The following is a 14,563-nucleotide window of genomic DNA, read 5'->3' on the forward strand; positions in this document are numbered from 1 at the left end:
TGAATGTAACACACACGCACACAGAGTGAGAAAGAGAGAGAGAGAGAGAGAGAGAGAGAGAGAGAGAGAGAGAGAGAGCCTTTTCATACTGACTATCTGAATGTGCTAGGAAAAACAAATTCCACAGTTGTTTGCTTGCTGTTAATTCTTCTTTGCTACAATATAACATGAGTTTTGGTCCGATAAAATATCATGTAGAAGCCTTGCCACTTGAAGCCCTCAGAGTGACTATAGCCGAAGACTTACAGGCATGGATGACAAATTCAAATGTGGACTGCCTGCAGATCCCATTTCATCTGGTTGCCTTTTCTTCCAAGGCAGAAGGGATCTCAGGATGCCAGGTTGCTACCAGCAGCCGTGTTTCCTTCAGGGATGGAACCCACTGGGATCACCTGAGGGGAGGATGAAGTTTTCTCTTTGCTCAATGGAAATAAATATGTCGTTTTTGCTGATTGAGGAAAGTGGGCCCTTTATTCCATTGATGTACCCATTGTATCAGCACCCAGATAGCCAACCAAAGAGCAGGCTTCTGGGTTGTTTTGTCTACCTGATTGTTTCGTGCGTTGTCTATGATGGAAACTTAGGGAACTGGTTAAGTGATGCTAAGATCTTTACTTTGTGTCTATACACACACACACACACACACACACACACACACACATGCATACACACACATTGCACTCATACACATACATACATACATACATGCACTCATACATACACACACATGTGCTCACACATACATATATGCACATACATACACATACACACACATACACTCACACACACATCTTTTCCAGAGCCTGTCTTTGCTCTTTGTTTTTAAGTGTCTTTATTTTCACATTTCCAACAGAGCCAATGCCAAGAAGCAGGTTCTCTGTCCATCTGTCTCTGTGCCTCTTTCTGTCTCTCCATCTCTCTGTCTTTCTCTCTCTTCTTCTTCCTCCTTCTCTCTATCCATCTCTTCTTTCCTTTCTCTTCTGTCCACTTCTAATACCACACAAAATAGGAGCTCTGGATTCCTCCGTGCTCCGTCTATTGGGAGGAGTTCCCCTCATCAGTGTGTTGCAGAGCACTAAGCAAGAGCAGTACCAGTGTTAACCACTTGGGATCTGCAACCATATACAAAGCTCAGCCTTCCCACTCAGCTCATCGTTAGGGATCCTTCAAGCATTCAGATGTATGAGCTAATGGAAACACACTACTGTGGCACTAGGAGAATAAATTGGCTGAGTTACCCAGTCATGCAGCAGACTGTGTCCGGTGAGCCTTTTTGTTGCTAATCTTGTTTATAACACTCTGCCTTAGAAATTGTCAATAGGTCCACCAACAAGTCTACTGTACTTTAAAATTTGGTGATTCTGAATTAACGTAACTTATAATGGAATGTCTGGCCTCATGGTCATTTGGTATCCCTTGGTCAGTTATCCCATCTCTCAGGTTCCCGTGGTAGTTAGTCTCTTTTCAAGTGGAATATAATTCTCTGGTATGAATGGCTTGATTCTGTTCCAATAATACTGGATTTACATCATGACACTTTTGTTGTGGCATACCATAGCCCCACAGAGCATCTTTCCCCACCAGAGGTGCCTATTACATCACAGGGACTGCTGCGTCACATGGTCCAATTTACAGAGTTATTTTCATAGTAATTCAAAACCTTTATGCAGCCCTTTATAGCTCTAGGGTTCACTCAAAGCTGCAGTCTTCCATGTTACTCGGTGACAGTCAGAGCAGTATTCCCTGTGGAACCTGCTTCCAGGACTCAGGGAAAGTTGTTAGGTATTGCTATTTCTTCTCAGTGGCAGGAAGCAGGATTTGACATAATCAGCTACTATCTTTGGAAGGGAAGCCTTAACACGCCCCAACACCACCACACTTCGGTGCTGTTCTAGGGTTTTGGATATCCATAAATTTCATCTCCTGCCTCTGAAAGCGCATTTATTATATTAAAAATCCCCAGCGTATTTGCTCATGCCTGGTACTTCTTAACACAATTTTATTAATGTCATGGATGAGTGTAACATTCTTTGGAATGGCCAGTCTCAGTCTCTTTAGCCTCCAAGAAACTAAAAAAGTAGAAGAATTCACATGGCTCAGGGCAAGATCACAAATACACATTTTTTTCCATGCCATATGAATACAAACTCTTATTCTTCTTCATACCACAGAAAATAAGTAATTTAGGATGTGAGAGGCTGCATCATACACACTGGAGCTGTGTTAATATGCCTTTGCAAAGATTCTACACTCATCACAGCAGTTGCAACTAGGGTTACTATTACTTGATTGAGAAAAGATTCATGTCTCTTCAGTAGTGTACAACTAGCATTCTCTAGGCACCACACTGGTGAGATAAATGAAAATGTACTGGAAATTGCCACCCTGACATCGCTCAGGTTTGTAAGTAGTGGTTTGTTTGGTTTATTCTAGAATGCCTTTAATTTACTCTTTTGGTAGAGAGGTGGAGGTTGGAGAAAGAAAGGTTTCAGAAGCTTGCACTTGGTCTACTTGGCTACACATAGCAGTTTTTATTCCACCATCCAGGGATCTCTCTTATGATGTGTATCTGGGAAGCTTGTGGATTCACTGTAAAAAAAAAATGCACACAATGGGCATAGTACGATCCTTCCCTAAGAACAAGACTATGATAACTAACTCTCGGTGTCCCAGATGTGCATGTCAACATTAGGCATGTGCTAACCAATCCTCCAAATATTTAAGCCGTCTTCTTTCTCCAAGTCTATAACCATCTGAGTAAATGCCCAAGAACTTTTTTCAAACCATCATGGGACATGGTTTCTAATCTCTAAGACATTAAGGGCTTCTCCACTGGAGACCTTTATGATTAGAGTCTAGGAGCTGAGGAATATGTCTTGATTTTTCATTGCAATGATAGTCTTAGCCTCTTGATCATCTATCTTTGATTTATTTGATTATGTACATTGAACAAACTTTTATTGGTTACCCATTTGTCTTGTTTCCTAGGGATGCCACATTTTACTAGCCATCTCCATTGATCTCAGAGAGTGCTTCCCTTTGGCTGAACTCCAACCTTGTCACCCACTATAATTGTACTCTAGATCTGTAAGATACAGTTTCCTAGCTTCTAAGGAGACCTCCAGGTGTAAGCAGCTTCCTCTCTCTTGAAATAACTTACTCCCTCTGTTAACATTCAATTCTATGAAAATTCTTTCTTGTGCACCAGAAATATGCTTTCTGGAATTTCTACTCATGTCACGTGCCTTTGTGTATGGGAAGGGAAGGTAACTCTGCCTTGCAAGCCTTTCTCCTTATTTCTGTCACAAAGACTTTATCCTCTTTTATTTGAATAATCTCAGAAATGGACTTTAAAATTCACTAAAGAAGTCAGAAGGCTAATTAACCTTGGGTCATCTGGAAGGGAAAGAGAACACATGGTATTGAGATTAGGTAGAATAATAAAACGACAACTGCCAGGCACGTAGATAACATCCATGTGTCTACCATGTGACAGATCCCATGCAAAACCCTTGACTCAAACGATCCTCGCAATGAACATTCATTTATGCAAGAAATATTTATTAAGCACCTAATTCATTCTAGAAACTGGGGGTACAACAGTAAAGAATACAAAAAAATCCTGCCCATAGAGAGCTTACATTCTAGAGGTAAGAAGATGGGCACAGGCAATAAATAAGATAATCAAGTGCTCTATATAGAATGTTAGGTGTTCAGCGTTAAGGAAAATAAGAGCATGAAGAAAGAAAATAGGAAATGGCAAATGCCATTTGCAAGGTTAGAGACCAAGGGAGCCCTAGCTAGTGGGTAACTTGAGTAAAACTGGAAGGAGCTCTACAGGCGACCTTATGGACAACTGGGAACTGTTCCAAGGAGAATGAACAATAAGGGCAGAGACCCTGAGGTAGTATTATTATCTCTGTTGTATACATGACTTGCCCAACAGCCCAAGGCTTGAGGATGGAGCCAGGATTCAAACTTGGGCCTGCTTTATTGTAGACCTTGTTATTACCATAGAGATGCCTAGTGACAGAGTGTGACATTAGACAAGGGGGAAATGCCCTATGTCACCAAAGATGGCACAAGATCCTAGAAGAGGGAAGCAACTTGCTCAGATGAACACACATAAATGGTGGCAGCACTGAGACTACCATGTGGTCATTTATAGTCCCTCATTTCTGTCTGTAGTAGCTAGGCATTTATCTTCTGGCTAGAACTAGTTTCCAAACCAATCAATGGGCCAGATAAAACAAATTTTGCTGATAAACATTTTAGAGTTTTGTCTTGGCTTAGCTGCACTAAATGATGTCTTTGAGCTCTGACTTCTCTCACTGGCAGGTCTGGGTTAGTAACAAAGCATAGACTATGGAGTTAGTTAGGTACATCTAAGCCTGAAAATAGGCTCTAGGTTTTTTTTATCTATGTGGCCATGGGCAAGTTACTAAATATTTCGGACTCTCAATTTTCATTATTTATTAGAGGATAGGAATTCCTCTTGGAGATGTGGTAGGGATTAGTCAAAATAATACATGTGCAACCCCTCCCACAGTGACTGACATGTGGGAGATGCTATACCTGCAACCATGTTCTCTCCCCTATGCGATTAGTTGTCTTGTCACATGCATAACTCTTACTTTGTAAATGCATTACTTTTTTTGAGAGTTGAGAGATTACCTTATATATCTAGCTACTCACCACATTTTATATTATATTGTGGTACACAGTAAATGCTCAAGAGTGATTATTTGATTGCTGGATTAGTGGAGAAGAGAAAGAATAGTGGTTATTGCTTTGGGACTCTGTCGATGTACCAATCATCTGGTTACAACATCTGCTAGCTCCCTGCTCACCAGCCTTGTTTTGTCTGATACAAGTGGCCAGCAGATATCCTCTGACTTCTTCGAAAGTCCATATGCATTCTTCCAGAAGTCAGGCCACGGGTCAGGTAGAAGAAGACTTTTGTTTTCAGTCAAGAGAAGAGAGACAGTAGGTTCTTGTGAGGATCAGTAGGTTCTTGACATATCCTGGAAAGAAGACAAAACTCCAGTTTAATTCGCAATGTTAGCATCTTCCACCCAGATCGTTCATCAGGACTGCTATCAAAGAGTCAAATTGACCAATTTCCATTTTTATTTCTTTTCCCCACCCTCTGGCAAGATCTCAGTGAGCAGCTAACCAGCTGAAAATAGGAAGAGAAGCGAAAGGCCTGGACTTCAATGACTCCAGAGATGGCTCATCAGGCGCCAAAAATTGAAGTTAGTTTTTCATTCATGTAATGTAGAAAAAAAAACCCTCTACTGTAAATATTAGCAAGAGTTTAATGGTGTAACCTGTTTAGAGTACTACAGTTTAAGGAAAAAGGTAGCTAATTTTATAGCATCCCCTTACATTAGATTCTTTAATCCTTATGACCACTCTATGAATTAATTAATATGGTCCATGCCTTAGAGATGAAGACACAAATGAACCTAAGGACATTAACTTGTTCCAGCATACACAGCTTGTGAGTCTCAAGCCCAATACACTGTCTACACATCCTTGAGTCCAAATTCATTCCTCTGCACCTGGTTTTGTTTGTTTGTTTTTTGCCTCCATTGGTAAAAGGATGGATGATAAATGTTGTCTCCAGATCCTCTTGGAGGTCAGTAAAGGCTGTCAACGAGGACCAAAGAAGCATCTATCTCCTTTTCTCTGGTGAAACGCACATAGAGTCCTGTAGTGATGCAAAAACATCACAGAAATCCCGATGTTCCCCCAAGAGTTAATAATGTCTCTAAGAATTAATACTTCTCTCTACATAGGCAAGAAGACCATGAAGCCTCTCCTCCTGACAAGATGAAGAAAGTGGGTGTTATTTTGCAACTGAGGGTCAAGGGAAAACAAAAAAAATGTTCAGCACAGTTTGGAAGAAAATCATCAACTGTACCTTCTGAACTGTAACACTGGTCAGGTTGAGCTTAACAAGCTTTAAAGTGCTTTTTAAAATAAACCAAATTATTAAACTATTGATTGTGTATGTGTGTACATCAGAAAGATCCATAGACAGTGAGCACCATTGTATTGGGATGGTAGGATCATGACATTTCCCCCCTTTTATGCTATGATTGTATAGTATTTATATTAGCAGATATAACATGATAGTTCTGTGACTCTATTGGAGACTCTGTAGATATCCATTTGCCCAGAGCTAGGAGTTCTCTTTCTATCAAATTCCCAATTTTACAGTTGATTAAATTGACACCAGGAAGACAAATGTCTTCTGGGATGGAGGCACTGATGATGCTCCTTCAGTGATAAACTAACAGGAACCACTGGGTCTCATAGACTTAGCATCTTTGCATTTCAAGATGGGTGACTCAACTTTGCCTGGTAGTCATAACGAACATGGAAACAGAAACAGAGTTTTGGGTTATTTTCCTTAGAATAGCTTCTCCAGTATTTTTTTTCTTTTTTCTCTTATTTTATAGGTGTGGCAGATTTTTAATAATCAAATATCCTTGTAAATATCCTAATTCCTTCACCTTTGGAATTTCTTATTTAGCCTACCATGCCATTTTTCTTTAGGACAAGAAGTTCACTCCTTTGTACAGGAAGAGAGTGAGGCTTGGAGAAGGAGCTTTCAAGGTTAAAGTTCACAGGCAAGCACACATCATAGGTTACCTAGTTAGAAATACACACTACCCCACAATCCAAGCAAGCAAGTAAGTTCTCAATATTACTGTTGCCCTTCATTGTACTATGCAGCAATTTGTTCATTAGAAAGTACTCTAGCCTATGTTATTGGGGACTCTGAATATACTGGGAATACAGAGTTTCCATTCTTAATAGTGAAAGACACTAAACATGTGTGAAGTGACACATGGATATTATTTTTTTTTTTCATGTTTAAATGTTTCATTGGATCTTGGATTTTTTTTTCTTTTTTCTTTTTAATTAGGGATTTTCCTCATTTACATTTCCAATGCTATCCCAAAAGTCCCCCATATCCTCCCCGCCCCCACTCCCCTACCCACCCACTCCCACTTTTTGGCCCTGGTGTTCCCCTGTACTGGGGCATATAAAGTTTGCAAGTCCAATGGGCCTCTCTTTCCAGTGATGGCCGACTAGGCCATCTTTTGATACATATGCAGCTAGAGTCAAGAGCTGGTACTGGTTAGTTCATAATGTTGCTCCACCTATAGGGTTGCAGATCCCTTTAGCTCCTTGGGTACTTTCTCTAGCTCCTCCATTGGGGGCCATGGATACTATTTTTAAAGAAGCTTATAATTTGCTTATTTGCTCATGATTGAATAAAACTTGAAGCCTTCAATGGGGGTCTCTAAAGTCAGTAGAGAAAGCAGCCATGAGAATGAAGGGCATGGATGTAGACTTTGCTGGCTCTCCCTTTTGGTCTCCCAATGTGCTTCCCCTAGTGCTGTCCTCGCTTTCACAGAGGGATGGTGAGTGGCTCTCATTCCCAGACAGCATGGTTACATAGACTTGGAGGTTCTATGAGAACTTCAAATCTGCTAATTCTTGCCTGTATGGTTTCCAGAAATCAGGCAATATTTCCAGGTCTGAGGTCACATCTTGTCGGAGAAGTGAATTGAACTACAAACTCTGAGTCCCTGGGGTTTCACAAGGTGGATTAATTTAAGCTCAAGAGAGTGCATCATGGCTGCATCTCACAGACTTTAGGAAGCCTAGATCATCTGTGTTGGTGAGATGGAATCAGGACAGGTCAGTGTGAAGATTTGAGAGTGTTGGAGCTGATGAGAGAAGAGTCAGAGTGCAAGTAGCAGTGTCACTGGTGTACAAGCTACATCAGAGAGAATGACTTCCCTAACATTCTCTACCTTTGCATCTCTCTACTCAAGTCTGGAGTCCCAGGACACTGAGTCGTTGGACTAGAGTGAGGCTTGTATGTGCAGCTTACCTAGAGAGCAGACAACTTCCTTTGCACCCTCAGCAACACAGTGTTCTGTAGTGGAAAGACTGTTGCTGCATAATGGGGTAGATGCTCAGTGGGCATCTACTTGCTTCCTCCTGTACCCCTCCTTTTTCTTTCCTGTTTTCTCTCTCTCTCTCTCTCTCTCTCTCTCTCTCTCTCTCTCTCTCTCTCTCTCTCTCTCTCTCTCCTCTTCTCTCCTATCTTCTTAAGGCTTTTCTAGTTACCAGCTGTCTTTTATATTTGGGGGAGGCTATATTTTAGTATATTAGAGAAGGTTCCAGTCCCCACTTCTCCTCATACTATTAGAAGGATTAGGATCATGGAGAGGAGAGGAGACAGTTGGCCCAGCTAAAGCTGGGGACCAGAAAGCCAGAAAGCAGCAGTATTCTTACAGACTAGAGCCAGGGAGGGTTATAAACAGTGATCTTGGAGCAGATGGCTCATAGAACAGTCCACCAAAGCCGCCTCCCCCCCCCCTGGGGGGTACTGCTGCTAGTCTGAGGGGTTTCCTTTCACAGTGTTCCTATTAACACATTTTCTTGGCTTTCTCTTTATGGCTGTTGGGATGAGCAGCCTTTTTCCATTTCCAAACTGTCCTTATCAGTAATGCAACAATAGCTAATTTAATTAGCTGACCTGAATGGTGGCCAGTTCGGGCTAATTTGGTTTTGATAGTGCTCCCTGGCACACGCAAAGCTGATAAGCATATTTCACTCCAGATGAACAGTGGGGTCTAGGGGCCGGTATATGAATGAGGATAGCTCTCCCAAAGCCACTCTTTTACCTGGGGGACACAGAGCTTGACCAAAGGCAAGTTATTCTAAAGTCAGTATTCTCCGCCCCCACCCCCTGCAAAGACCTGTCAAATGTGTCAGCTGAAAGAGATAAAATAGACAACCAGAAAATTGCAAAGGCAAATTGCCCAGGATGAGAGTGATGGGAGCTGGGACAAAAACATTCCCCTTAGCAGAAAGAATGGTTGGCTGGGAGGCCTGGATCCCATCCATGGACTGACCATCCCTTGGTCACCCCAATTCTGTAGGCCAGTCACCTGATGTGTCAGGTGATCAGTGGCCACTTCTTCCACAGCTGTGTCTCAGCACATCAGTGCAGTGAAGAAAAGGGCTCAAGCACTCACATACACACACACACACACACACACACACACACACACCAAGTCAGTGGAGGATGCTGTGGCAATGAGCTGAGAGTATTCATTCTCCTGATTCGCCGGTTCTCCTTGATAGGAACTAAACACCATTACTCCTTGTGTCTCTAGGTCCTAATATGATATGTGTGCATGGAAAGTACATAACATGTTAGGTGACTGAGTGATACAGGAAAGGGGGTATGAGAGCACACAGAAGGACAGTTTCAGGCAACATGCAACTGAATATCATAAAACAAATTCCTTTTCAGGTCAATATTTCAACCCTCTCTATCCTTGGAGGGAAACGAGGAAAATTCCTAATAAAAAAATAAAGGAATATATTTTCAATAAAAAAATAGGGGAAAAGACTCAGTTGTTCCGTGAGACATATTTTTTTAGCATTGCAAAATCTCTTTTGTCCCACTGCGATTTCTGTCTATCATCCCCCAGCCATGCTCTTTCTAGATAAAGGGCCACACCTTTTGCTTAGAAGGGCTTTCCCCATTTTGGAACTGCACTTCAACAGCACACAAATGAACATGCACGGAATCACATGGGTTAAATGGTGTATGATTGAAATGAGCAGGTTTAAAACCTTCCCAGTAGGACTGGTCCATGGGAGAGTACTTCAGTATGTCTCCTGATTCTGCTGCCTGCCCATGTCTAACAATCTTTGGTCATCTATTTTCATTCCATATACTTTTCCCCACTTACCCGCTCCGTGCCATCAGCATTCTATGTGCTGAAAATACAGAGGTCTTTGTCTTCTACCCTGAACTCCCTAACTCAGCTGTGCAGAAATATAACTGACTGTTGGAGTTTTCCACCTGGATCTTCCATTACATCCTAAGCCAAGACACCAAAAACCATCCTGGTTACCTGTTTACAGAAATCGATTTGTCTTAATTCCCTGCTTTTGAGAACAACCCAACCCAACCTGCCTCACTTCACTCCTGCTTTAAACAATCACCTAGTCTATTGATTTTTGTCTTCCAAACATCTTTTGAATCCAGGTCATTCTTAACACCAAAATGACTTTATTTATATCTTCCATCCCCTATCCCTCCAATCTACACAGGAGTTTCTCAAAGTCGGAGATGCCTCGATGTCAGACAAATAGGAAGCACTCTGTTTTCTGAAGTGAATTAACATATCCCTCCCACTGTTCCATCGAATTCTAAATCTTTAGTGAATACCAAGTACTTGGCTGAATACAAAGATGTAGATGGGTTTTCTTACTCTAGCGTATATCAATTTATATTTTAGTAGGGAAATCAAATGCCTTTCGTGTATAGATCGTATGCTATGCAGTTTACCTAGTTCATTGATGACAGCCAAACAGAAAAACAAATCAAACAAGACTCTGACAGGTTGTGGAACTTTTCCCTTACTACACAGATCATAAGTGATAGAAGTTGAATTTGGAGTCTGGGTTGGGTGCGATGTAAACACTATGTAAGATACATATATTCAAAGTCCTTATCTCTGTAAATAAAACAAAGAAAAAGCAAAGCACCCAGATGGATCTCAAAATAATTACACCAAGTGAAAGAAGCCAGATGAGGAAGATTGCACATGCCGTGAGATTCCACATACACAAAATTCTAGAAAATGCAAGCTAGACGTGGTGATGGAACTAGGTCAGTGGTTGCCGAGGGAAAAAGTACAAGGTGGAAAGACTGGATTGTAAGCAAGGAGAGTTTGGTTAAATGTGAACATGTTCAAAACTTATCAAACTGTATCCTTCCAATATACAGTCCAGTGTGTACTTACACCAAGAGAGAGAGAGAGAGAGAGAGAGAGAGAGAGAGAGAGAGAGAGAGAGAGAGAGGCAATTGAGCTACGTTCACATTTCTAAAATTCCACATATTAAACAAAGGGCAATGAATCAAGAGCATCACCCAGGGATGGGTGAAGGGAGAGCAAGTCCCCAAACACCTAGATCTAAGAGTCAACAGGTAGTGGGTCAAGATCATCTGACAGCTAAACGTCCCGGGATTGGTGGGCCTACCTGGTTCTCCCCTCCTCTCTGCCTTGCACTTGAGGGAAATCTGGTGAAGTACGGAACAAACTGTTAAGTGTTTTCATCAAAGAAGCCACACAATGTGAATCAAGGACTGCCCTAAGAACTGGCATAAGGTCATAGTCCACTGATGAGGTGTTGCCCTCAGGCCTATGCATATATGAACACCTGCTAAATATTGATAAGGGTTATAGAAGGCCTGAATCAGGGTGTATTGGGCTGTGGTGTATGTGCATTAAATCTGGAAGGGGTGAGAAGGGACAGTCCTTAGGTGTGGTTCCAGAGAAAGACATAGGTCATCATGCAAATGTTCGTTTCTGAAAGGTGCCAGTAGCACCTGGGGGCAGTGACAGATCATTGGGTCTGGAGTCTACTGATTCCCGGGGGCTTTTCCCCTTCTCATACCCTACCAGGAAAACAGAATGCAAACAGCAGCTCCTGCTCTGGGTCAGTCTCTGCCTTTCCACAGCAAATAGCCATGCTTTCTGCTTTATTCCATTCCTCTATTACCTTAATGTGCTGGCCTGGAGGATGAATGAGATAATAAACACGGAGCACTGAGCGAGCACAGAGTCTGGGTCACAGGAGGCGCTCAATAAATGTTAATTCCCTGCCCCCAGCCTGGTATAGATTAGCCCTGACTTCTCAGAAATGCAAATCCCTGCACACTCAGCTCACCTAGGTCTCCTTTCAATATCCCTGCATAGGAGCCTTTTACTACCCCTTAAAGCTGGGCCAGAATCCCTCTCCTCTGCTAATTGTCCCACAGAGACCAGGGGAAGAGAAGGCAGCCACTCCGGAAGAGGCCAAAGCCTCCCAGCAGAAGAGTCTGTGTGTGTGTTATTGAGCTTCATGAGTGTGGGCCTCATTCATCTTTACAGACACTGCTGCGCCATCCATTTTAAATGACATAGAAGTCGACCCGTTTATCAAGATCAGCATACTACTGTATTATTATGATTATTTAGCATTTACATAACACTCTATTTGCAAAGTGCTTAATAATAATTTATTTATTACTTCATCTAACTATGCACTAATGGAAAATTCAAGAGGTTGTTTTGAGTTCACTGACCTCGGCTCTGGAGACACCTCAGGCCATTTTCAATTGCTGCCCAAATGCCTGCCGTAAAATGTTTTAATGAAAAACCATTTGATATATATGATATAACACACACACATATACAGGTACACACATACATATATACATACATATACATATATATTTATGTAAATGTGTGTTTATGCTTTCCTTTTTTGGCAATTGTAATGTGTTAAAAATGTTTTTACTTTACAATGGGGAAAAATAGCCACTACTATTATTAAAAAGTCACTAGAAACATATATTTAGAACTTAAAATTGACCCAAGATTCAGTTCTTATTGTGTAGGAGACATGGAAACCATACATGCATTCTTTACATCCTGCTTCTAGAAGGGTGTAGACGTGGACAAAAGTGATTCTCAGGTCTATCCCAGGATGCAGGAGGCTGAAGCAGGAAGGTCAAGAGTTTAAAGCCAGCCTGTATACATACTGAGACTCTGCCTCAAAAAACAAAAACAAAACAACAACAACAACAAACAACAAACAACAACAAAAAAACCAAAACCAAAACAAACAAACAAAAAAACAAATAAATAAGCAAACAGAAAAACCAAACCAAAGGGTCCACAGCCGGGTGTAGAGTCTTGGGGGTGGTTGACAGCCTTGTCACTTATCTTTTTTGAGACCCATCTCAGGCAGTGACTGAGCATGGCAGTAGGGTGCAGTGGCTATCTGTCCACGGTGGGGTTCAATTAAACAAGGATTTTGTTGCAGAGCTGTCTTGGATTGGCAGAGACTTTCTTGGGACTCCGTTTCTATCTGACAGCTTCTCTGCCCACTCATACCCTTTTCCTCCATTTTGCAGTCCTGACTTAACCTCAGATCCAGCCTGCTTCCCCAGCTGCCAGGCTTCCCCAACCCCACGCTGAAGCTAACTAAGCCTTGCTCTGTTAGACACGTCTGTAGATCGGATGGGAGGTGGCTTGGATGCTTTCAAAGATCTTTCCCCTCCTTTAGTCTATGGAAGGAGATTCACTATTCTGGATCTTTAGCCTCCATAGAAAAAGGTTTTATTTTTGGTTGTGAGCCTAGCCTTTAACGGCTGAGCCATCTCTCCAGCCCTATGCTCACAGTCAGCTATTGGATGGATCACAGGGCTCCCAATGGAGGAGCTAGAGAAAGTACCCAAGGAGCTAAAGGGATCTGCAACCCTATAGGTGAAACAACAATATGAACTAACCAGTACCCTGGAGCTCTTGACTCTAGATGCATATGTATCAAAAGATGGCCTAGTCGGCCATCACTGGAAAGAGAGGCCCATTGGACTTGCAAACTGTATATGCCCCAGTACAGGGGGACGCCAGGGCCAAAAAAATGGGAATGGGTGGGTAGGGAAGAGGGGGGGAGAGTATGGGGGACTTTTGGGATAGCATTGGAATTGGAATTGAGGAAAATATGTAATAAAAATATTTAAAAAAATGAAAAAGGTTTTATTAACACCTTGAAAAAACTGCTCTTAAAAAAAGGCAATTTGGGGCAGGGGAGAGAGTTTATTTTAGCGTGTAGTTCAAGGGTACAGTCCATCAAGAAAGGTCATGGAAGCATGATCTGAGCATGTAGGTGGTCACATGGCACCCTCAGCCCAGAGGATACAGGTGGTCACATGGCACCCTCAGCCCAGAGGATACAGGTGGTCACATGGCACCCTCCGCCAAGAAGCAGAGAGTGGCAATGTTGTTCAACGTCCTCCTTTTTACACCATCCAGGACAGAAGCTCACGGAGGAAGGCTCTGCAGGGAAAGCTCATAGCTTCTGATAGCACCATCTCTATATCTACAATGGTCTGCATTGATCTTACTCATGTTAAAACATCACAGACCGATGTTGTGAACATTATGCAATAAGAAGGTATATATTTAACATTATATAATATACAATATAATAGAGTAAATAAATGAGGGCATAAATGAACTAGCGCATAGGCACACCTAAAATTCCAGTCAAACAGGGGTGTCCGAAGAGAGAAATGGGGAGGAGAGGTCATGCTGACAGAGGGTGGGAACACAATTACGTTTGAAAAGAGGTTAATTCCTAAGCCAGAGAGCCCCACTATTTACCTATCCAGTTATACTCAGATGAGAAAGGCAAACTTAAGTGAACTGCTCCAACAGGGAACATCTCTTGAGCTATGCTCAGAATTCTGGGAATGCCAAGGTCCTTGTTAGGGGGTCCTGTTTGTCACCAATTGAGGGTTTTGTTTGTTTGTTTGTTTTGTTTTGTTTTGTTTCTTTTTTTATTTTTCTAAACCATTTCTGGAAGAAATCAGATCTTTCCCTCTTCTACACCTTTTATCCTTTTTCTTTATCTCACAGTGGTCTCAGGTCAAAGACACCCGTGAGAAAACTATTAAGAAATG

The 14,563-nt window shown here is 41.9% G+C and overlaps 1 protein-coding gene across 2 annotated transcripts in view; it reads right to left on the minus strand.

Annotated features, from left to right (window-relative positions):
* Nucleotides 1-2,907: 2,907 nt before the first annotated feature.
* The window catches only part of Pbx1 (pre B cell leukemia homeobox 1), a 313,002-nt gene continuing 301,346 nt past the window's right edge, over nt 2,908-14,563 (minus strand). The window contains exon 8 of one of the 2 annotated variants that reach the window (NM_008783.3): nt 2,908-5,024. Coding sequence is in view for 1 of the 2 variants with exons in the window: in XM_006496700.3 (XP_006496763.1) it covers nt 5,004-5,024 (21 nt within the window). In the remaining variant the exon portion in view is untranslated. The remainder of the gene's footprint in view (nt 5,025-14,563) is intronic. The other variant, XM_006496700.3, reaches the window with a different exon arrangement.

The sequence above is a fragment of the Mus musculus genome, chromosome 1 (genome assembly GCF_000001635.26).
Source record: "Mus musculus strain C57BL/6J chromosome 1, GRCm38.p6 C57BL/6J".
In the NCBI taxonomy this organism is placed as follows: Eukaryota; Metazoa; Chordata; class Mammalia; order Rodentia; family Muridae; genus Mus; species Mus musculus.